At 35.9% G+C, this 23,660-nt stretch overlaps 3 protein-coding genes, 2 non-coding genes and 1 pseudogene across 7 annotated transcripts; 4 read left to right on the top strand and 2 right to left on the bottom strand.

Annotated features, from left to right (window-relative positions):
- Positions 1-12: 12 nt before the first annotated feature.
- Positions 13-2,288, bottom strand: LOC135632537 (transcription factor IIIA-like; annotated as a pseudogene).
- On the bottom strand, positions 1,762-5,042 carry LOC135632536 (uncharacterized). The gene is made up of 5 exons (XM_065141149.1): positions 5,007-5,042; positions 4,683-4,826; positions 3,472-3,615; positions 2,484-2,655; positions 1,762-1,898 (listed from the first exon to the last, which is right to left on the bottom strand). The coding sequence occupies exons 1-4, from the start codon at positions 5,040-5,042 to the stop codon at positions 2,650-2,652; spliced, it is 330 nt and encodes a 109-aa protein (XP_064997221.1). The 3' UTR covers positions 1,762-1,898; positions 2,484-2,649.
- A 111-nt stretch (positions 5,043-5,153) lies between these two features.
- On the top strand, positions 5,154-13,871 carry LOC135632762 (uncharacterized). Of its 2 annotated transcripts, XM_065141526.1 has the most exons (9): positions 5,155-5,332; positions 10,951-11,714; positions 11,831-12,019; positions 12,132-12,240; positions 12,325-12,383; positions 12,472-12,658; positions 12,776-12,849; positions 13,032-13,473; positions 13,602-13,871. In XM_065141526.1, exons 1-9 carry the CDS (start codon positions 5,188-5,190, stop codon positions 13,688-13,690), a joined length of 2,058 nt encoding a protein of 685 aa, XP_064997598.1. In that variant the 5' UTR covers positions 5,155-5,187; the 3' UTR covers positions 13,691-13,871. The 2 variants fall into 2 exon arrangements, with proteins under 2 accessions (XP_064997599.1, XP_064997598.1); XM_065141527.1 differs by lacking the exon at positions 12,325-12,383 and having other exon boundaries at positions 5,154-5,332; positions 12,485-12,658.
- Positions 13,872-15,087: 1,216 nt separating this feature from the next.
- Positions 15,088-23,426, top strand: LOC135632845 (beta-glucuronosyltransferase GlcAT14B-like). Of its 2 annotated transcripts, none has more exons than XM_065141666.1 (5): positions 15,088-15,190; positions 19,671-20,354; positions 21,622-21,697; positions 21,775-21,890; positions 22,415-23,426. In XM_065141666.1, the coding sequence occupies exons 2-5, from the start codon at positions 19,766-19,768 to the stop codon at positions 22,972-22,974; spliced, it is 1,341 nt and encodes a 446-aa protein (XP_064997738.1). In that variant the 5' UTR covers positions 15,088-15,190; positions 19,671-19,765; the 3' UTR covers positions 22,975-23,426. The 2 variants fall into 2 exon arrangements, with proteins under 2 accessions (XP_064997738.1, XP_064997739.1); XM_065141667.1 differs by lacking the exon at positions 15,088-15,190 and adding an exon at positions 18,891-19,293.
- On the top strand, positions 15,271-15,411 carry LOC135634428 (small nucleolar RNA snoR134). The gene has a single exon (XR_010495348.1). It is a non-coding gene; the product is annotated as a small nucleolar RNA snoR134 (small nucleolar RNA).
- On the top strand, positions 15,614-15,729 carry LOC135634471 (small nucleolar RNA Z278). Its single transcript, XR_010495380.1, has one exon. It is a non-coding gene; the product is annotated as a small nucleolar RNA Z278 (small nucleolar RNA).
- Positions 23,427-23,660: the final 234 nt, after the last annotated feature.

Genomic DNA, 23,660 nt, shown 5'->3' with positions numbered 1-23,660 from the left:
AATGTTGGATTTCTGATGGTTTATAACTGCAGTTTGGATTAGATCTGCATTTGAATTTGGCCTGTGGTAGAGGCATAGAGCTCAATAATGATGATTTGCATCTGGTATTTATTTCTTTCCGGTGTTATATCTTCAGTACCCAAATCAACCAGACTTAATATCCTGTTGTTGCTCTGAGAATCACTGACCTGTGGATTTAGATTCATAGGTGTTGTTGACTGGCTATTGAAATTAGATATCCATTCTTGAAGACCTTGTTATTTTCACTACCCAAATCAACCATGCTGAACATCTTGTTTTTGCTTTGTGAGTCATTTACCTGTAGATTCAAACCCTCTCAAGATGTTGGCTGACTATTTGAATTGGATATTAATGTCTGAGGCCATTAATTCCATCCTGCTACTGAGAACTCTCACAAAAAAAATTAAAGATAATATTATATAAATTTTGGACATAGATACCACACCTAATAATTGGATGTAAGATGACATATGAAAGGACATTTGACTGTGCTCACATACACTTTAAGAAATTTCTCATTTGCAATTAGTGCCCTATTATTGGCTTTTAGTTCTTATTATTCTACTAAGATACTGTTTGTCATTCAATATGCATGCAAGCAACATTCACTCACTCCCAGTTAGTCGTATGATTTTTGATTGGCATAAATCTTTAGGATATAGGGTTGGTCGCTACTTCCTACAATGGCCTTAATTTGAAACAAGTGAGACAGCCTATAGTGTTGTACAATAATATAGAAGCCTCAGTTGTTCTTTTTAAGCATGAAGCAGTGATTAGATTGAACTGAATGTAATGGTGCTAGTTCTTTTTAATATTTACCTTAATACAATCGATTTCAGTATGGATTCACCATTTTTTTTGTACTAAACTATGATTAAACCATTTAAAGGTAAAGAACAAGATAAACATATATACTAAGTCATACATTTGAAAATGTGCATTCACAGCCTTTGATATTGCATTTGGTCCTCTCAGTCATCTCATTCATTTCATGTTTGCGTTCATGTCGCTTCATGTTCTTCCTCAGTTGTTTTGTCCCACAGACCTCACAGTCAACATGTTGGTGGCAAGTCCTGATATGAGCTTTAAGGCATTCTGCACTTGTGAATGTTCTCAAACAACCAGATTCTCAAATAACTTAGTTAGCTAACAGAGTTAATAAAAGGGAATTAGTTTTACATATGATGATATTACAATGAGAAAAAAATCAAGTATATCTGAAAGGGAATGTGACCTGATAAAATAATATCTTAAATTTGCTTGGGCTAAATAAATCCTAACAAATTACAGCATATGCATCAAAGGAAATTGGAGAATTACGCAGATTTTATCCGCTTAATATAAACATTATGTACATTCAAAACCAAACATATACCCTAACATGACAAACGAGATACCTGAAGTGAGTAAAAAGACTTGCTGATTGTTTTTGTACAATTTGCATGAAAATGTCGTAATATCGAGAACCGTAACTGTACATGTAACATATCTTTGTAAGAGAGAAAAGGGAGCGAAGAGAAAAAGAACGGGTCACGGGGGAGCCTGCTTCTCTAGGCCTACAAAACTGTAAGGATCAAGAACCTAAAGCAAAGTGATTTACCATGTGTATCTTCATGCTTCTTTAACTTTGAGGGATACTTGAATGTCTTCCCACATCCAGGTTCATGGCAAACATGTTGCTTTTGACCTTCATGAGAAGAATCATCTTCATGAATTTCTCTCATGTGCCTTTTCATGTGAGCCTTTATTCCAAATTTGCAATTGCACTTGCTACCAGGGCAAGTGAAAAGTCCTCGGTGCGTCGATGAGTGGTGAGTCAAATGGTCCTTTCTTCTATAACTAGCATGGCAATCATCCACCGGGCAGGAAAAAGGTCTCTGTGCCAAAATGAGAAGAATAACAAACAATGAAATCAGCCAAGGCCAAGACAATCAGCACCAAGACCACATATCCAAACAGAAGTGAGAATGGAAGAGCATTAACTAACAATAAAATTGCATAGCTATAATAAGAAATTCTAACATGTAGGCAACTTTTTCTCATTCTGATCTTTAGATAGCAAGTCACTTGTTATAGCAAAAAAAATAATTATTAGAACAAAGAATATATATAAAAAGAGATAACAATTGCATGTTAGTAAGAATATCTTCATGTGGTTGTGTAGTTAGTTAATTTCAGGAAGCAAAAATAAATGGCTTAAACAGAAAAAAAGATATCCCAAATTTGGGTGCCTTTCTAAAAGACAAGAAAACATGCTGGCAGGTCATCTTCACAAGGTCTCAACCATCACATGACTCTCAAAAATTATGGCCAATTCAGTAGCTTGCCGGCAATTTGGAGATACTCTTAGTAGCATCACAAGGCCATTTAAGCATCAAGAAAAAGTCAGTGGCGTAACTTCTAACAAGTTTTGATATCAAAAATACCAAACTCAACAGATAAAGTAAAACAATTAAACAGACCTCATTAAAATGCCTGATTGAGGCTTTCTTGATGGAGCTTCACAGGAGGTCCCCCATCCTGATACTAGTCCATTCAAGATTCTATGGAGCCTCTTTGCATTTTGGAGTTTGTCGCATGGGATCCAGTGCTTCACGCAAAATCAAACATGTTTCAATAGCCCAACTCTTATACCTGCAAAATCATTTTCCTTTAGAGTTTAGACAACTTCAAATCATCTAACAAATAATTGCAGTTTCTCTGTTTAGTTAACCTACTATGCTGTTCTTCCTCTTAACTGAAACATGAATTTACAAGAATTTATCAACATCTCATTCTCATCATTTTTAAGTATTGTACTGACAAAAGTATATTATCATCAATAACTAAATTTATATTTTTGAATAGGCCCTAAATTGACCAATTTGTCAAATGAAAAAAACTCATGGCAATCTGGTCAAAATTTGTTATTTTCTTAATATGATCAAAGTTCCTTCTACAAGAACAAATGCAACATTCAGAAGATGGTTAATATCTCAACTCATGCATCTGTTTGTTTCTACCACAAAAATTAAAAAAGTAAACCAAAAGCAGGTGGCTAAAAGTGAAATGGACATAAGCAGACTCTCTATGAATAATGTTTTGAATGTATCTCAACAACAAGGTGCATCCTAGTTAGATGGAACACATTATTCATCAAAGGTAGAAGATTAAGGCAGTCTGTTGGCCCAATCAGAATTAAACTTTGTTTAAATAACTTAAGCAAAGTCCTAGAATATGGAGGGACAAAAAAAATAAAAAAATTGAAGTCATAGCGAATTTGCAAAAAACTCAAAGAATCAAGCAAGAATCAAGCAAGAATAGCGAATTTTCAATTGACCAGCAAGGTATACCAAGCAAATCCAATGAGTCCAAAACTACAATTTTAAGGAGATAAGAGAGGTTAATGATGATCTAAAATGAAAATGAATCTCTTCACATCATTTCAATTCAAGGGATTGTGGCAGAAACCTCGATGCAGTGGCTCAGCATATGCTGCTTCATATGTGCTGGTTTGCGGAAGGATGCACCACACTCCTGGCATGCATGTTGCATTACACAGTCCACCTTGTTTATGCCTTGAACTTCATCAGATTGTGTCTCTTCCAATTCAAACTAAATAAATTTGAAAAAACAAAAAGGAACATATTATAGATGATACACTTAAGAAAAGCTAAAGATGGTAGGATTACTTACATTATTCCATTTAGTCAATTCAAAGAGGTTAAAAAATATAGGCAAAACAATTCCCATAGATTGAAAAGAAGTGGCACAATATACCCGGAAAAAGATAAAAATGGTGTTATTGCATAAACACAACATATAAAGCATCTGAAGCCTAATTGAAACTCATGTTTCTTTCATGATAAGCTAGTTTCATTAAAATATCAAAATGAATAAAAAGTATCTAGAATAAAATGATGCAAAACCATTGAAAAGGTGAATGGATGAACCTTATGACTGGCAACGATGTGCGACCTAATAAGATTTTTCTTTGACCTACAAATACCACAATATTGACACTAGTATCGTCTGACGTCCCTAAAAGCTGGTTTTTCCTTCACACCTGCTCCCTCGTTGGTGTTATTGGGCATCTTATTGACCGAATAACATGATCCAGTAGAGACCGTCTACAAAATCAGATGGTAAACTCAGAGTACCAGATAAAACTAATAGCCATTAATTGGTAGAACATAATTTCAAAAGCAGAATTATACAGAAAACATGAAACAGAACATCAATAGATCAAATAAAGAGAGCATAAAAAAGAACATATTGCAACAAATCCACTGAAGGCTAGAAATTAAAATTTCAGTCCCGAATTGGATCGATCTCGTCTTGATCAACGAGAAAAACAGATATGGACTACAGATTGGAGATGTGCCACATGTAAATATATTTCTTTAGAAAAGAAAGGGATATTAACAAGCCTAAGAATTGCCCAAAACTAACGAGGAACATTATCTGCAAATACATTCAAGAATGATAAGCATCAACGAAAAATCAATCATATCAATTAGTAAGCAAACAGGAACCTCAAGAAAACGGACCAAAAACTTGGATACCAACATGCAAATCAACCAAAGCTCAGGTCTTCCACTAAATAGGGGTAACTCCCCATGGAAACGAGAAATCCAAAAGAACCAAAGCAGGTTAGCAAGTACAGTCACCTTCTAGCCTACCTTCTTCCGATAAGCCAGAAGAAGAGAAGGAGAGGCAGATTCAGCGTAGAAGCCGCCGGCCAGCGTGGATATAGCAGCAAGCTGGCAGGCGAGGGAAGAGGCGGAAGCGCGCCACCAGTATGCGGCGTTCTCGCGGAGAAGACCCTATGAGCCCCACTGTTCGCATAAGTGTGTGGATTTACACTAAAGCGGATCCAGACTTCATCGGATCCGAAAAGAAACTTCCGGATCCTAGTTACACGGATCGGATCAGGATCCGTAAAGCCCGTTCCCCTTCTCCAAGTCCGAGAATTAGAATGTTCTGTGGGAATCATTAAGCTAAACCATCTCCAATCGTACACGGATCGGGTCAGGATCCATAACACCCGTCTCCTACTCCAAGTCCGAGAATTAGAATGGTCCGCAAGAATCATTAATTTAAACCACTTCCAATTGCCGAAGTAGCCGACTTGGCAGTCTATATATAATGGGAGGCCGTTGCTCTGTCCATCTCTCCGCTCTACCCATGGCGTCGAAGCACCACCTTCCGTCGACGGAGCCCGACCAAGGACCGGCCGCGAAAAGGAGCCGGCCGGAGCCGCCTTCCGGGCCTCTCCAACCCGGCGCCAACCCAGTTCGCGTCGAACTCAACCCGGCCGACTGCGACCTAGGTATTCATTCTTCCGCTTGGTCGTTCCCAGACCAGTTATGTCTTGCATCTACGGCTTGGGTTGTCCTAGTTCATATTTCTTCTTAATTCTACGTCTAAGGGTCATGATGTGGTTGATTCTCTTTAATTTATGTTGGAAGCTCTTTTAGCTGGTTTTGATCGGAAAGGCCTGTCAATTTGGTGAAGTTTTGGGATTTTATTTGGATCCATAGCTGTTCGTTAGGTGCCATGTAAAAATTGGTCCTTTCGTTGAGAGGAAGTAATTTTGGTCGGGATACTAATTTTAGTGACTTCATGATTAGTGTTGATGGTAGAGTTTTATGGTGTGTATTCAAATTCTAAAAGGAATTAGCTCACCTTAGAGATATTTCGTTTTTTAGTATGCTCAACCTTCAAGATGAAGCTTTTAGCTTTGACAATTTTAGTTTAATTTAGTTTTTTTTTTTTATCGTTTAACCATTTATGGCAACATCCTTGAATAATCCAAGGCAGAAATGTCATTGTTTCTGTTGCAGGCCATCTTGGTTGTGCTAAGATATCCCCAAACTGCTTCCACAGAGGAAGCAGGGAGGGCTTTGTTCTTGGATTCCTTTCTTAAAGCAATGGCCAGCTTAGAATTGACAGCAATGCTGTGTGGGCCTTCATGTTGAATGTCAATACTGGTATTCTCCAAAAGTTTGTGGTAATGGAATTGGTATTTGAACGTGGGGAGAACTTTTTCTGTGTGATGCTAGTGTGCATGAAAAGTGAGATGGATAACCTTGGATCAAGTTTTGTTTAGACCTCATAGCTTAAGAAATGGACATTACGTAAAGAACATTTAGGAAGAAATGTTGAGAAGAGCAAGTAATTTAGAAATTATTGATTTTGGAAACTTAATATGGAATGATGGGCAAATGGGTGTGGCATATACAGGTTGGCAAGGGAACACCTTTCATATGAGATCTGTCTTTCTTATATATTTATGGATTTCTCTCTCAATGCAGCCATAATTTTTCCAGTTATGCAAATTTTTTACTTTATGGATTTCCTTTTAATGATAGAGAGGTAGAGAGAGAGAAAAGAAAAAAGATAATAACAGGAAGATAATATAAAGAAAAGGATAACTATCAGACTCGCTCGAGCTCAAGGACCAAACTCCCAGGATGAAGGCCTCGTACCTCTCGTCTCACATGTGGACAATGGAATCATACCACCGGAAGCATAATTGTAGATTCGCACCACTCACACACAAGATGGGAAAAGAACAAGATTCATTGATCTATTACAATGAATAAGCCCTTTTTTATAGGCTCAAATACAAAGCTAAAAAAATAAAAGAATAAGAAAAATTATGATCACATCAAACAAATATACAATTTGTTTCTTCCTTTGAAGAAGATAATATTCTTGACTTGATTTGAGTGACAACCTTCCTTTCTTGATGATATTATTAATTGATAGACTTCTATCTTTGTAGAGATGAATATTTAAGATCTCCAATCAAGATTTGCAATCTTCAATTAATAGTGAATTTGATTTCTTCCACTTTTCCTGTATTTGTTTTCTTTTTCTTCGCCTTGATTATATGTTGCGATGTAGGATGAGAGCAACATAATGTTTTTTTTTTTATAATAGAGAAATATAAAAGAGAGGAATAGAAGATAGCAACTGAAAGATAATAAGAAAACAGATGGATACCAGTATGATGAACTTTAACCAATCTGTCTAGGAAAACTTTGATACCAATCTGATGTAGGACGAGCAAAATTTTCTTTTGATAACAGAGTAATGGAAAGAGAAGAAAGAAAGATAATAAACGAAAAATAATAAAAAAATAGATAACTACCAAACTTGCTCTAGCTCAAGGAATGAACTCCTAGGATGAAGGTCTCGCATCGCCGCACGTCAAACATGTGGATGATGGAATCATATCATCGGAAACATAACTGTGGCCTCGCACTACTCACACACAAGGTAGGAAAAGAACATGATTCATTGAATCATCTTTGGTTCATGCATTGCAATGCTATCGCCCCTTTTTATAGGCTCAAGGACAACAATAAAAAGGAAATTATAGAAATAAGAAAAATTACAATTGCTTCAATTCAAATATACGATTTGTTCCTTCCTTGAAGAAGATAATACTATTGACTTGATATGAAGGATAGCCTTCATTTGTTTGACAATACTATTAATTGATAGACTTCCATATTTATAGAGATGAATCTTTAAAATCTTTCATCAAGATTTACAATCTTCAATCAATAACGAATTTGATTTCTTGCACTTTTTGCATTTGTTTCCTTTTTCTCCTCCTTGAGTATGTGTTGTCATCTGACAACTTATGACATATGCAAAATATATTACTAATAAAATTCATTCAAATAACTTATAAACTAAATTACTCTTTCATCATATGCTTCCGCTACGTAGGAACTCGTCCCGAGTTCAAACAATTGAAATTTTGATTCGCTATGATAGTGGAACATCTAGCTAAATCAAAAGCTCTAATACCAATATGATGATAACCACTCCTTAGATCAATTTTGGAGAAGTACTTTAATCCCGCCATCATGTCCAACATCTCATCAAGCCTAGGTATGAGAAACCTATACTTAATTATGATTTTATTGATGACTCGACTGTCTACGCATTCTCCAACTACCTTCCTTTTTAGGTGTAAGCAATGTAGGAATTGCACAAAGACTTGACTTTCTCTAATAAAACCTTTCTGTAGGAGTTCATCCACTTATTTTTTTAGTTCAATATGTTCTAAGGGGTTCATCCTATAATGTGGCAAGTTTAGAAGAGTTGACCTTGGGACTAAGTCAATAGGATGTTGAATGTCTCTAGGAGGGGGCAATTTATCAAGCAATTCCTCATGGGTGAGATGTTTAAATTCTTTAAGAACCTTATCAACTTCCTTGGGTTGGTCCTAGGATTCTTCAGGTGATGATCTTTGTACTTCCCTAGTCATAAGGGCATAAATTATTGCCTCTTATTGGCTTTCATGTTTAAAAGATTTTTGTTTAACAAATGAAGGGGTTTATCCTCTTGTGGCATCTGTGAAATTTTATTAGCCTTAGTTGGCTTACTTTGGTTTAATATAATCTTCTTTCCCTCATGTTTAAGCACATAAATGTTGGTGAATCAAAAACAGGTCACATCAACGTCAAAGAGCCATGGTCGTCCTAAAAGGATATGTGCAACTTCCATTAGAAGGATGTCACACCAAACTTGTCTATGATAAGTTGCAAACTTAATAGGAACTAGACAACATTGGTTAATAAGGATAGTGACTTTATTTACCCATGCTACTTATAGGGTTGAGGGTGTGTTTCAGGTTTCAGTTTTATTCTTTCGAGGGCTCCTATGGATACAACATTTACACTACTACCTCCATCAATGATTACGTTACAACTCTTGTCACCCACTTTAATATAGGTATAAAAAATATTGGTTCGTCTCCTCTGCCTTGGGTGTGGTTAAGATACTTCTCATGACAGTAAGGGTTGCATCGTCATTTTCATTAGCTAATCGGTCTTCATCACTAGCAACTTCTTTAGGGATGTGAGCTAATTCATTTTCAAGTATTTCATTATTTTTAAGGTCATTTCCTATGTGAAGGGCTCTCGATGGGCATTGATGTGCAAAGTGTTCTTGTCTTGTGGCAATTTAAGCAACAAGCTGAGTTGTTTCTTTGTTTTAAAGTTTCAGTAACAATCTTTCCTTTGTTGTCTTGGGAACATCTAATGGTTGGATCACTAAATCGATTTTGAGTGGAGGCAGTGTTGGAAATTTTAGAAGACTCATCATTTTTACTGACCTTGTGTGTGGCAAACTCCCTGACTTGAAAACTGAACCTCCTAGGGACAAACCTTAAGATAATGTTCATACTCCAATATCATATTATATGCATATTCCAAAGATTTTATAATATGTGGGATTAACTCTTTCCTAATTTTAAGCTTTAGTCTAGTGCGAAATCGTGAGATCGTTAGACGAGTAGTCTTTCGAATGTCACATCTAACTATCAATTCAGCAAATTTATTACTATATTCAACTATAGACATTGTTTAGCTGTAAGGTTTGGAGTTGATCCATCAAATGTTCTTGGTAGGATATAGGCATATAATTTTCTTTTAGTTTTTCTTTCATTTCATCCTGATATTCTATTGGAGTTTGACCTCAACGTTGAATTTTTTTTCAATATTGGTCCAATGGAGTTTGGCTTGACCTATGAGTTTCATTTTTTTGCAAAGCGTACTCGGTGACCTTCTGACATGTCTCATACAAATTGAAATAGCCATCCATATCGGACAACCAATCAATAAAATCCTTTGGGTCCAACCTGCCATCAAAGTAGGGTGCTTCTACTTTGACCAATTTTCTGATGTCATCATTAACCTCCCTAAGATTATGTCTACCATGACCCAAGCAATTTTGGTAATTCTCGTACATGTCCAAGTTGTACACGTGTTATGAAGGTACTAGTGGTGGAGCATGAGGCATTTCATATGCTTTTTTGGGCTTGTACTTGAAATGTTGTGAGTGATTTCTAGGACTGTTGTTTTTTTCTAATGTGATTTTTCTCTTGATCCAACTTAGTATGATTTGAGTTATCATCATCTTGAGTTGGATCTAGGACCCTGGAAGTTTCAGCCTTCTCAACATATTGTCTATTACCAAAGTAAACCATAGTAGTATACAAAATGTCTAAGCAAACTTTGATGTCAAGCAATTCATATGCAAAAGATTCATGAATAGAGGTGTGAGGCCTTTATCCTAGGAATTTGCTCCTTGAGCCAGAGCAAGTCTGGTAGTTATCTTTTTTTTTCTCTCTTATTTTCTGTTATTATCTCTTTTCTTTTTTTTTCTCTCTCTACCTCTCTATCCTCAAAAGGAAATCTGTTGCTACTAGTCCTACATCAGATTTGGTATTAGAGCAGGTTCCCCACCATGTCTACTAGAAGTGATCAACCTTATAACGGTCTTTTGACTGATAAGAGAAAGAGACGAACTTTTGTGTAGTCTCAGCAAAAGGTTCAAGTCTTTTGAACATGAACTACTTGACATCAAAGTTTGCCCAGATACTTTGTCTATTACCATTGTTTCCTTTGGAAAGAGACAATATGCTGAGAAGGCTGAAACTTCAAAGCTCCTAGATCCAACTCAGGATGATAATAACTCAAATCATACTGAGGCAGATCAACAGTTGGACCAAGAGCAAAATCACATTCTAAAAAAACAACAGTCCTAGAAATCACTCACAACTTCCCCCTGATCAAGTCGGAGGACTTGGAGCGAGTCCAAAATTACCCCCTATATTCCTCTTCTATCCCATCCTCAACCATCTTGCAACAAAGACCCACAAATTGATCTCTCAACATCCGAAGTCAATCAAAAGGGTGTCAAAGAGCTCTTCCTTGATGATTTTGGTATGTGATTGAACTTCTGCTTTGTTTTTTATTGTTTAAATTAATTATTCTGCAAATCGGGTTTGTCTTGCCTCCTCTCTCTCTGTTTCACCCCTTTCTTTTTTTATTTATTACCCACCTAACCATCTTTCTCTTCATATTAAGCATCCCTCTAGGGTTGTCCTACATCACTTTATTTTCAATATTTGTCCTATTTCAGATTTTGATATCAATGGAAATGGCCTTCGAGGGCAAGCATTGACTGAAGAAGGATTTGCATACTGCTGGTCTGGTGCCCGAGCAAATGTTGGAATAATTGGAGGGAAGTACTGTTTTGGCTGCAAAATTATTTCTGATCAGGCAGTTGATATGGCTGACACGCCGCCAGATAAACAACATGTGTGCCGTGTTGGTATTTCATGGGTGGCTGATCCTGTTGGGAACCTAGGAGAAACAACAAACAGTTTTGGATTTGGTGGAACTGGCAAGTTCTCAAGTTCTGGGAAGTTCTCTGATTACGGTACCAAGTTTGGTGTTTCTGATACTATAATTTGTGCTGTGGACCTTGACAACAAGCCATTGGCTTCAATTGGGTTTTCGAAAAATGGGAAATGGTTGGGTGTTGCTAGGCATTTTGATGCAAGCTCAAGAGGTCTTGGTGTGGTAGAGCTGTCACATCAGGGTCTACCATGGGAATCTGCACTTTTCCCACATGTACTTTTGAAGAATGTTGTGGTTCAGTTGCAGTTTAGCATCGAAGATGGATTGGTTCCTGAAGAAGGTTACAAGCCTTGGGCATCTGCTCTTCAGGATGCCAATGCAGTAATTGGTCCCACATTCACAAGCCCTAGTCAATGTGAGGTTATAATGATGGTTGGTTTACCTGCCTCTGGGAAGACAACGTGGGCAGAGAAATGGATAAAGGAGCATCCTGAGAAGCGATATGTTCTGCTTGGAACAAATCTTGCTCTGGATCAAATGAAGGTTTGTGGTTTAGAAGGTTTCATGTTTTCACTTGTTATTATATGTTATGTTTTCCTAAGCTTATTCTTATTCTGGATTCATAAAAAGGACTTGTTGATAATTAGTTTCTATTTCAGGTTCCAGGACTTTTGCGTAAGCATAATTATGGAGAACGTTTTGAATGCCTTATGGATCGAGCAACTAAAATATTTAATACTTTATTAACTAGGGCCGCCAAGACACCACGTAATTACATTCTTGATCAGACAAATGTTTACAGGAGTGCCCGTAATCGCAAATTGAAAACATTTGTGAATTACCGCAAGGTAGGGTCTTGGTGAATTCTATTCTATTAGCTTCTGTGCACGAGCAAAATTGGCTTTGCAAGGGGTGTTGAAATACACTAATCTCAAATTCATGACACCTTTGGTTTATCAGATAGCAGTTGTTGTTTTCCCTACACCGGATGAGCTTAGATTTCGAGCAGAAAAGCGTTTTAAAGAAATGGGAAAAGATGTACCTGCCAAAGCAGTAAATGAGATGATTGGTAACTATCATTGTATCTGAAAAAGAAAAAATCTTTATTATATTGGTTTGATGTTTTTGTGAATTTCTTTTAACATATTTTCAGTCAACTATGTTTTACCGCTGACCAAGAACATGCATGGTTCAAATGAGTTATTTGATGAGGTACCTCTTCAAGGTTCTATGCATCAGTTCATTAGTGTTTCTCATGGGATAGCATAGATTGATGACATATTGCTTTTTACCCTTGAAGGTTTTTTTCCCAGAAATAGGGAGGGAGGAGGCACAAAGACACTTGGATGAAATGAAACACACACTACTGTCTCCTAATTTAAGCGCAAAAAGAGATTTGTCACCTTTTGCTCATGAACATTCCATTCAATCATTCCCTGTTCCTAATGTAACAACTGTGGAAGCTTCTCCAGTTTCCCACTTCCCACGTAATGTTTTGTTATCATGAACTAGAGATTATATTCTCATGATCTGATCTAAATGTCTCATTTTGTTCAGATTTAGATTCATTGGCCATTCACTTTCTTGGTAACACTTTACTGCAGGTGCTAGTGTAAACTTGTCAGCTTCCCACCCCTCTCTCTCGGTTCCCTGCTGTGATAGCTCAAGTAGTTTCCAAGTAAGTACTTGCCATACTCATTTTTAGGTGATGTGAATTTTCAAGTGCAGTTGATGGTTAGGCAACTCAGCTGATGAAAAGGGTAGAGGATGATCCTTGCCTTGCTGTAATATGATGTGTATTTATCAAAAGGCTTTTCATCTCAATCTTATCAGAACTAAATTTGGTGTTGGATGCTCCAGGATAATACAATGTATTCAAGTCGTGGCTCCTCTGGGGATCATCAGACAATGTTAGGATACACTGGTTTGCCTATGCAAAGTGATAGTGCATATAGGGACTACTCAAAGTATGGGGTTGCTTCATGTCATGGTACCGATCCTGTTCCTTATGGGAGCTATACTGGTTCCAATTTTTCCACTGGAAATACCTATGACAGGAGCTCAATACCTTATGGTGACATGAGCCTCTATCAGACATACAACACTGCAGATGCATTTAGAAGACCTAGTTTCGACGGTTTTAGCTCGTCTGCAAAGGTTATTAACTATGAAAATCCATTGACACCAACCTTGTCCAGAAGTCCAGTTGGACAACTTCTTGATCCAGGATTTCCACACATTCATCATCCAGCTGCCAGGGAACCACCATACGAGTGGCGAAGCCCTGCCCAAAGCACTCATGGTAGGAGTTGGAATCTTGAATTCTTTTAAACCCATTTAGATTTTTTTATTACTGATGCATATGTCTTGTTATCTTTACTTCTATGCTCAGAAGGATATTTAAGAATACAGATTTTTCAAAAAATGCAGGTTCAAATTATGGAGCTCCACTACCTAGACCTCCTTATAGAGACCCCCCAAACCAAATAAACCCTCGACCTGGTCAATGGTATCACTAGCGACACTATGGTTGATATTGTCATTTTTTTCTTTTTATTTTTGCTCTTTTTTATGGGGAGTTAAACAATTTTTGTAATATGTATTCTTAGTTTATGTGTGTTTTTTTAAAGTTGATCCTTAAATTTGTGCAGTCCTGCACTGTGATAAGATCAATATCAGATACAGAACTACTTTTTGGAACTATGCCTTGAATATTGTCTCATCATGATGAGTCAGGATTTATTTTTCTATCCGAAGTAGGAAAGACTATTTTAAGGCGGTATCTCTAGTTTAATTGTCCAAAATATGCAGCTGAGATTGTTTCGTGATTTTGGTGAGCCATAAATTTTCACTTTGAGTATTTTGATTTTGATTTGGAATGATACTTGTAATCAAAATGGTGTTCTTGTTCCAAGCAGTAGTTCAGGTGAATTTCTGGCCTCAAACATCTCTGGCCTCAAACATCTCTGGCCAGACTATGTCAGTTGATATATTCATTTCATTGAAGGTTCGTGGTGTGATCCAATGATCCATATAATTTGCCGCATTAGATATTTGACTTATTTAACGCTTATATTTCGTGTACAGAATGTATCTCGAATTGAGACCTAGCAACCTACCTCACACTGTGACGTGAACACTATGGGTTGACACGGGAAGAAGGCTTAACTGAGGGTTTTTACAGGTAGCTTTTTCTTAAGATAAATAGTTTGAAGTATTTATTTTTCTTACAGGTAGTAGCAACTTACTTTTTCTTACAGGTAGCTTTTTCTTAATTATACTGATAAATAGTTTGAAGTATTTTTATCTGAAGATCTTATCATCAGGAAATATTGGAATATGAATTGGCCAAATGTCGATTTATTATTTTATTTACCAAAATAACAGATATCTTATCTGATAATTTTTTTATATCTAAAATATTATTTTAAATATGATATATGAGATTAAGGTTTGTTATTGTTTTAATAATTTTTTTTAATCTAAAACATTAGTATTAACGTGATGTATTAGATCCATTTACTAAGGGTCGGAGGTTTGAGATATGCATTATAAACCAACAACCATATTTCATTCGAAATTTCAAGTGATAGTTACTAATAACTCTGAACAATTAATTGGACTATAATACTGATAATTCTTAGGGTTTGGAATGAGGCATCTTAAGAATAAGGTTTATTAAATACTGTAAATAATATGTTTATGCTTGGATTAATTCGAATAGGCTTTTCGAATTTAATGTCCAAATCCAACTCGACATTAGGTTAGATTTGTCAGACTCGGGTTAGCCTGACCGATTTCAACCCGATCCGGTCCGCACCGGTCCGGCCCGGCTAATTCGTACCTGGCATAAATTAGGATACTAGGGTTTATTCCCGTCTTCTATAAATTAGGATGTCGCGGTCCCTCTTCCGCCACTTGGATATGGATTTTGTGTGGCTGTGGAACTACAGAGGGAGGAGGCGAAAGATCCGCGTATGTGGGTTCGCGATCCACCACGCAGCTCCGCCGATCGTAATGTCAGTTCGATCTTTCTTTCATTTCCTGTGGTTTTTGTTCTTTTAATCGCTTTTCTTTCGTTTCCTGTGTTTTTGCGCCGATGCACGGTGCACCCCGGGCTTCTCTGAGAGTCGTATGACGATCGAGGCCCCAATGCCGGTGCGAGATTGAGTTTCCGTTCGGTGTTTCAGTTCGGTTGATGGTATCCCACGACTGATCTGTGTCAGTGACGGCCAAGTTTAAGATCAATTTTTTTGAAATTATTTGAATCAAATTGATGGTTTGTACTGTGTATCTTAATCTGCTTTAGAAAATTAGTGTTTGAAAAGCTGCTAAGCCGGACTTCTCAAGCCTCTTGAGAAAATTCGGTGGGTTTTTCCGTTTCTTTCCTTGGATTTCTTCTGGTTGAAATTATTACAGATGATTGAATTAGAATCCGGGTGACCTGTGATGACATATCCACATTTTGGAGGTGTAGATGGGTCCAAGTCCCTGTTTTGCAGGGAGAACCTACTTGGAGCTGCTACATTCAGATGACATATCTGGATTTGTCTGAGGCACTGCAGTAAAACCCAGCGTTGGATTCTTTCAGTTCGTCTGTGTCAATATACTAGTAAATTTCAGAACTTTTTGAATCGATCTAATGTCTTTTTGTTGGTCTACCATTGATCCTTTTTCATTTGCTGGTTCTCGTTTAAGTCTGTGATGAGGCCTTTTTAGGAAACCTTTTCAGCTATCCCCTTTTTTTCGTTTTAAATTTCGTTTTAAATAAGACCTTTACGGCCAATAGTTACTTTTAGCTGTCATTGCCAACTAATTTTAATTTTTATGAAAAGCAATGAATGAATCTATATTAATAAGCAGCCCTGTGGTGGATATGGACTTTAGGTCTTATTTACACTAGCTACTATGCTAGATCAATGAAACCTGAAGGCACCCAAATGACCTTCTCAGGGTTAGATAAAGCTCAGCACTGATGGTTCCTCTTTCTTAATAGGATGGAGGATTTATTTTTATCTTACGGGATCACTTGGAGCTTGTTTAGAAGCTGAAAAAATATATGTCTACGACAAAATAGATATATAATGTGAAGCCTTGACTATTAAAGAATGCATACTATTTGCTTCAGATTAAGGAATCCAACACATCTAATTTAAAACTGATTTTTCAGCATTTTATGACATATTTACCAAAGAAACTAATCCATCTTGACATACTTGCTTCAGATCACCAGTCAACAAATCAAATAACTTCTTTAGTGATTAACTTTATTTATTTTTTATATTATTATAATGAATATAGTCAAGTAGTTAATTGAACTATCAATAATGTTAAACTTTGTTCAAATAAAGTTTATTTACTTTAATGTTATCAGTTTTACTAATGAAATTATAAAAATAAAAATTTTAAAAATAATTTTAATGTTCTAATGGGTGATGGTGGATGGTGTTGGTAGTCGTGGGTGTTTGTTATGGATGAGAAGAGCGACGAAGAGAGGTGAGGGTCACTTTACATCTGTATCGACATCGACGCAATTATCGAGTGGCGAAAGAGTTGCTCGATAACTGCGTTAACATCGATGTAGTTGTTAAGCGATGAAAGTGTCACTTGGTATTTGCATTAGCGCCGATGGAATTGTTGAGCGATAAAAGGGTCGTTCGGTATTTGCGTCATTATCGATGTAGTTGTCGAGTGATTAAAAGGCCATCAATATAGATGCAAAGTAGCTCTCATCTCTTATCGTTGGGCTCCTCATCCGCAACAGTCACTCGCGACCCCTAAGCGGTGTCGTCGTCGTCTATCACCACCACCATCGATGTCATTCGTCACTATTAATTCGAATGTTAAAATTATTTATTTATATTTTATTTTTATATTTTTTATGGGTAAAATCGATGATGTTAGGATAAATGAATCGGTTTTACTTTTGTAATTATATAAAAAAATAACTAAATAATATGTTATTAATTTTTTTAAAAATATTTAATTAAGTATTTCCACCTATCTGCTCATAACAAAATCAACCTAATTTTTATCTTGCAACGATAAGCTTCTAAAAATATCTTCAAAGCCATGGCCAATAAAAGAATTACAATAGCTAGATATTAGTGTCGAATTCCGATCAGTCGTAGACCAAACATTACTGACCGGCAAAACCTGAAACCTTGTTTGATGTAAGAGTGGGTCTCATATTTGATTGAGACAATAACTTACAACTTAGAGTTGAAGTTACAATCATCATTCGCATCTGCATTGTTATAGAATCAAGTGGTCACCACGAGGGAGACCCTCCACTTACCCTTTTGCAAGAAAGCCAGAGATCACACCAATACCCAACAACTAACTCTATATCTATGTATATGTGGAATATAAACTTACCATCAATCAAGTATTATGTTAACAAGATAAAGATTTGTGTACCTTGATCAACTGAGCTGTTATATTATCGTCAAATGAAAAAAATAAAAATATCTTTTTTAATGGTTCAATTATTGTGAGAAATTTTTTTATTAGAAAAAAAGACTCATATTCACTTTTTTTTAAATTATTTCTCCGGATTCATTTTCAAACTCATTTTCGATGCTAATAGACATGCTTTCCAAAGAAATACAAATAAAATCAATATGATTGTATTGTTATTATTGTTATTATTATTATTATTATTATTATTATTATTATTATAACATAAAATTTTCCTCTTCAGAAAAAAATGTCGGATTGGGTGATGCCAAACAAAGTTAGCTAACTAATTAATCGACTCTCTTTTTTTTTAACAAAGAAATAATTTTATAATCATCAAAATATGTTAGATAATTGTTAGCTAGGCAGCTAATTGCTCTACTTTCCTTTTTAATAAAAATAATTTTAAAATTATTAAAATATGCCAGATAATTAAGAATATAGTTATTAATATTACAACTATATTTAAAAATATTATATTAATAATTGCAATTAATAGTTAGAGAAAGTGATTTGAGTGATATTGTAGTTGTGAAATGATTTGAGTGTTGGTAAATAATAAATAAAAACTATATTTTAAATATACATTGACATAAATATTATTTAGTAATTTGATAAAATTCGAAGATATTTTTAAAATTTAAAAATTATAATAGAAATGCTAACAATATCCCAAATTAGCATTAGCAAAATGGAACATTCCGAATATGATTTAAAAATATATATATCAAATACTCATTTACATTTGAAATATGTATTGAAAGTGAAATTTGCATTGGCGTCTCAAGACATATTTCAAATGTGCTTGCAAATACATACGAAAGACTTAACATATATCAATCATTTGGGATTGATTATATGGATTCTTTATTATTATTGAGTTATATACAAAATATAATTAATTAAATTAAGAGTACCAAAAATTTATTTATAATTTTAAATAAATTAAAGATTTATTTTTATTAGATGGGATGCTGTTTAGTGTTAGACATTAATGACCTAATGTAATCTTGCATCTTTTTTATCAATAAATAAAATAACTATATAAATAGCTATAATCTCTATTTAATTATAATTATAATAATTACTTCTCACAAATTAAAGTGAATTTGTTTGGGACAAACTTATACTCAGATAAAATACAAATAATAATTTATCTGGTAAGATTCCAAATATTATATATATGTAATTTAAATTTATTTTGTTATCATATATAATTCATAGCTTCAAATTTTAGAGGTTAGCCACGTAATTGAATTAGGAATCAAGCAAAAGAAATCCACCAACTGCTGCTCTCTCGCAGCAACAAACACGGCGTGTTGGTCCGCAACGGAGGTGGTGGAACAGAACACCCTCCCGAATCCGTACATTCTCTCTCTCTCTCTGCTCGCTTCTTCATCCTCCCTCTTCATTCACTGGCCATCGCCCAAAGTTCTCGTCTTGGAGGAATATCGTCGTGGTTTTCTGGACGATTTCCCTCCGACCACCGGTTTTCGGCTTGGTGTGCTCTCTGATTTCGCTGCTTCCGTCCGTCCTTTTCTTTTATTTGGTGCATTTTAAGGCGCGATCTCATCGAAAAGATCGATCTCTCCGGTGCTTTTCCTCCATTTCTGGTGTAGAGTGGTCAGATCAGAATGGGAGGATTGCGTGGATGCAGAAATAGGTAGCAAAACTGTTTCTTTTTCCAAGAAATCGTTCTATGTTCGAGTTTTTGTTCTTCTTGTTAACTAATCAGTTCCTGGCGAGTTTCATGCGTTCTTTGAGCTGTTTTGAGGGACGGAGTTGAGAGAAATTTTAGATTTGGGAAGCATTTCCGCACCATCAGGTCTGTTCTTGTGAGAAAAGATCGATTTTTTCATGGATCTTTAAAGTAACTGGACTCTGGAATCACTGACAGATCAGAAACTCAATATTTCTCATGGACACCGATTGTTGGATAGATTGGATATAGAAAATTCCTTCTGAAGAAGTGGCTTTGGTTCTGCTGCCGCCGCTTCTTTCTTGTTCATTATTCTCTCCTGATATTTCCAATCGTTTCAGAGAATTGGAGGTGTTCCCGTTGTAGAGTCTAAAGGCTGCGGAGCATCTTGGAGATAGCAACACAACAGTTGATCTATCAAGTGGTGAGTAAAAGTATGAGAAAGAATGGGAGCCTTCATCTAGGGAGAGCATTTAGTGACAGAAGATGGCTTATTCCATTCTTTGCAAGCTTGCTGGTCTCTTTCACTCTCTTCATGGCAAATGTTCTTGGGCTATTTGCCACTCACAATCCTGGGGATTCATTGTCCTTCGATGTCAGTTTAGATGTTTCTGAGGGTTATAACATAGAGCCAGAAAGGAAAGAGCCAATGGACCAGACAGTGGCATCGGAAAATGAAGCTCCACGGATAGCTTATCTGTTAACTGGCACAAAAGGTGACAGCCAAAGAATGAGGAGAACTCTGCAAGCAATATATCATCCACGAAATCAATATATTCTGCACTTGGACCTTGAGGCTCCTCCCAGGGAAAGGATAGACTTGGCCATGTATGTCAAGGGCGATCCTTTGTTTAGTGAGGTTGAGAATGTACGTGTAATTGCCAAAGCCAACTTGGTGACATACAAGGGCCCAACAATGATTGCGTGCACCCTTCATGCGATTGCCATCCTGATGAAGGAGAGGTTAAGATGGGACTGGTTTATAAATCTGAGTGCATCGGATTATCCTCTTATGACACAAGATGGTCAGTTGTTGTTTGATATTTAGTTGTTTATATTCTCATTTCTTCTATTGATTGAACTTGCATTTGTCAATTTCAACAAGTTATAGCTGCTGATAAATCTTTTATATCATGTTTTGTTGTACAACTTCCATGGCATTCTTTCTTTTACTATGTCAATGCCAAAGAGGAAATGGAGGAATTCAAACTTGTAATATATTACAGTTTTGTTTATCTTCGCTGACCATTTCCTTCATGATTTTTATCTTTTTAGAAATTGAATTTTTTGATTAAAACCAGCGGCTAGAGATGGCACTCAACTTTATCATGATTCTCCCTTTTCCACTCAACTTTTGTCAATAGAAGCCCCTAGTTGAAGTGAAAGTTCGAGATGGCACTCACCCCCCCAAATTTTCTACACAAATAATTTGGTGAAAAGTTTTTGTAAAAGTACTTTATTTTTTTAAAACAATAAATGGTTGATTCACTTTATTGTAGCTACTTATACTGGATTAGTTTAGATGATTCTGTTGATACACATTCTCTTTAGTCTTTAAGTTTAAGCATCTAACTAATATTGATGCTAAAAAATATTGGGGGGAAAATTCCATCTACAAGTATTGGCTAAAATAAGGCTTGAAATGATCATAGATCAAGGAGCCCTTGACCCAACGGAAATTACCCCGAAATGGTGGAACCAACATTCTTGACTATTATTAATTAGGAATCCATAGTTTCAGTTAAACTGAGAGCTAATTATGACCATTGAGCAAAGTGAAAACTCAAATCAAGGGAACCAAATCTTCAATAGAGCCATTTATCAAGGACTTTGCCCTTTGAATGCGAAGAGTTTCTTGCAGAATCAAAGAATTGTATCATGTATGGCCATAATTTTATTTACCCCAATAATGACTTATTTGATGCTTTGTCATGGTTTTTAACATGGACTCATCGTCTTAAAAAATTTTCTTCAAGAAATAATCTAATAGATCCGATTTCCTTGCGCATCTTTGAGATCTGCCACGTGAATTGGGTTGTGCTGACAAATTGGATCTGTTTTAGTATGCATTAGTCATATTGTTCATAAACACATGTATTATTTTCATTAATACATAGATTCCATCAACTAATAATAAGCATGGAGATTAACTTTCTTTTCAAGAAGAAAAACAGAAGAGTGCATAGCTTATGATTTGAGTATCCATACATGTAACTACTATAAAATCTGTTCCCATTTTAATAATGCCATCATATCTTTGTGTAGCTTACTTGTGTTAAGGTATATGTGCAGATATACTACATGTTCTATCGTCTTTGCCTAGAAACCTCAACTTCATTGAGCACTCACCTATTGCTGGTTGGAAACTGTAAGTTTAAGGCTATTTATTCTCACTTTAATTTCTTACTCAAAATATAAAATTTTCATGTAAACAATTGAATGCAGGACTCAGAGGGCAAGACCAATAATTGTTGATCCAGGTCTTTATTTGTCCAAAAAATTCAACGTTTTTGAAACCAAAGAACGCCGTGAACTGCCAACCTCTTTCAAATTGTACACTGGTAAGCTGTTTTACATCCATCAACTTGAATTTGTTCCTCTGTTTGACTATTCTTTGTATCCGCATCATGAAATTCTGATGTCCTTCTATGTGGGTAATGATGTCTAGGCAAGATTCTTATTCCTGATTTTGTCTGAGAGATTGAACATCTTTAAGGATCTAATGCACCCTTTATGTTTCTATTTTCAGTGCATGCTAAGTGCAGACTGTAGCTTTTGATCTTATAACTTGAGTTCAACATTGATACACAGATCATAGTCTCATAAAACCCATTAGCAAGGTTTTCTTTCACCTTGGTTTGATTATAACCTATTTAGTGTATGTGCTATCTACAATAAAGCACCTCTTTCATTACATATATTGCAACAATTATCACATGTTACATCATCGGTTACTGCTGGTATATGTAATAGACACCACCACTAACCTTGTACCAAACACTCGTACAAATTCTCAATTTTATGTTTTCCTTTACTCAGAAAGTGTTTATATTATATATAGATTACTGACTCATCTTGTGTGCAGGTTCAGCATGGGTGATGCTGACTCGGAACTTTCTCGAGTACTGCATATGGGGATGGGAAAACCTTCCTCGAGTTCTCCTGATGTATTATGTAAATTTTATCTCCTCACCTGAAGGTTACTTCCACACTGTCATCTGCAATTCTGATCAGTTCAAGAACAGTTCGATAAGCCACGACCTACATTATATTGCCTGGGACAAACCTCCAAAGCAACATCCACGATACCTTTCCACCAAAGACTTCAACAAAATGGTAAAAAGTGGTATGCCCTTTGCTCGGAAGTTTGGAAAAGGAGATTCAGTTTTGGACAAAATAGACCGTGAACTCTTGGGGCGATCCGATGGGCAATTCACCCCAGGTGGGTGGTGCAGTCAGAGATCAGATGGGGCAGAACAATGCTCATCAAGGGGTGACGAGTCCAAGTTTCTGCCAGGTCTGGGTGCTGAAAGGTTAGAGCAATTGATGAAAAAGCTTATGTCCCAGGATTTCCGAAACGGGAGTTGTTCCTCATTGCAGTATGATCAAACTAAGAGAGATTGGATTCATAGAAATGCAGCTTAACAAGAGCAAACCCACAATTCTTGGTTCTTTGCACTATATACTTCATGATATCTCTGAGATGTCACCTATGGCATAGTATGAGAGAGTCATACCTGCATCATTGTTCTGGAAGGACTATTATCAAGCATTTGGATCAACATAGCTTTGACTTTCTAATCTATGGATGTTGCAGAAGTCAATTGAGTGTCTCAATGAGTTGGAGAGAGAAATGCATACCGATATCACATATATTGAAATCAAAGCTTGGGGTCAAGCTAAAGAGAAGTGAAAGCTAATGCATGATGGCTCCTAGTTTGTACTTTTAGATGAACAAATTGTATCTGACATTGAAAGACTAGAATTTTTTTCCTTGATTTTTGATATTCTAAAAGATCTTATTTCTTTCTCAAGCATAGTTAAGACATGTTACCATATCAGAGTTAGTTGAATATCAAAGAAAATTCACAATTTAAGTTTTATGTATTGAGTTTGAAACGGTTCCTTAGGGAAAATATTAAGAATATAAATTTAAGATTGCAGATGAGTAATTAATATAACTCTTACTATAAAGTCAAAATCATTTTCATCAATCAGCTTGAATAATGAGTTTTTATGTCAAATTTTTTTAGTCATTACAAAAGACAAACCCAAACAAGTTAATGTTTTATAAAAAAATAAAATAAAAATTATTATCCTCTGTATTGTCG

The sequence above is a fragment of the Musa acuminata genome, chromosome BXJ3-3, assembly GCF_036884655.1.
Source record: "Musa acuminata AAA Group cultivar baxijiao chromosome BXJ3-3, Cavendish_Baxijiao_AAA, whole genome shotgun sequence".
Lineage (NCBI taxonomy): Eukaryota > Viridiplantae > Streptophyta > Magnoliopsida > Zingiberales > Musaceae > Musa > Musa acuminata.
The sequence above is the reverse complement of the archived record's forward strand: the minus strand, read 5'-3'. Positions and strand labels throughout refer to the sequence as shown.

Excerpts from the sequence above, each read along its gene's own strand:
- LOC135632536 (XM_065141149.1), bottom strand. The coding sequence starts at position 5,042 with ATGGATCCTGACCCGATCCGTGTACGATTGGAGATG. Across the intron at positions 4,827-5,006 it reads TCCGTGTACGATTGGAGATG|GGTCTTCTCCGCGAGAACGC; the intron begins GTTTAGCTTAAT and ends TGGGGCTCATAG. Across the intron at positions 3,616-4,682 it reads TTCTGGCTTATCGGAAGAAG|TTTGAATTGGAAGAGACACA; the intron begins GTAGGCTAGAAG and ends AAATTTATTTAG.
- LOC135632762 (XM_065141526.1), top strand. The coding sequence starts at position 5,188 with ATGGCGTCGAAGCACCACCTTCCGTCGACGGAGCCCGACCAAGGACCG. Across the intron at positions 12,020-12,131 it reads CATTTGTGAATTACCGCAAG|ATAGCAGTTGTTGTTTTCCC; the intron begins GTAGGGTCTTGG and ends TTGGTTTATCAG. Across the intron at positions 12,241-12,324 it reads AGCAGTAAATGAGATGATTG|TCAACTATGTTTTACCGCTG; the intron begins GTAACTATCATT and ends ACATATTTTCAG.
- LOC135632845 (XM_065141666.1), top strand. The coding sequence starts at position 19,766 with ATGAGAAAGAATGGGAGCCTTCATCTAGGGAGAGCATTTAGTGACAGA. Across the intron at positions 20,355-21,621 it reads TCCTCTTATGACACAAGATG|ATATACTACATGTTCTATCG; the intron begins GTCAGTTGTTGT and ends GTATATGTGCAG. Across the intron at positions 21,891-22,414 it reads CTCTTTCAAATTGTACACTG|GTTCAGCATGGGTGATGCTG; the intron begins GTAAGCTGTTTT and ends TCTTGTGTGCAG.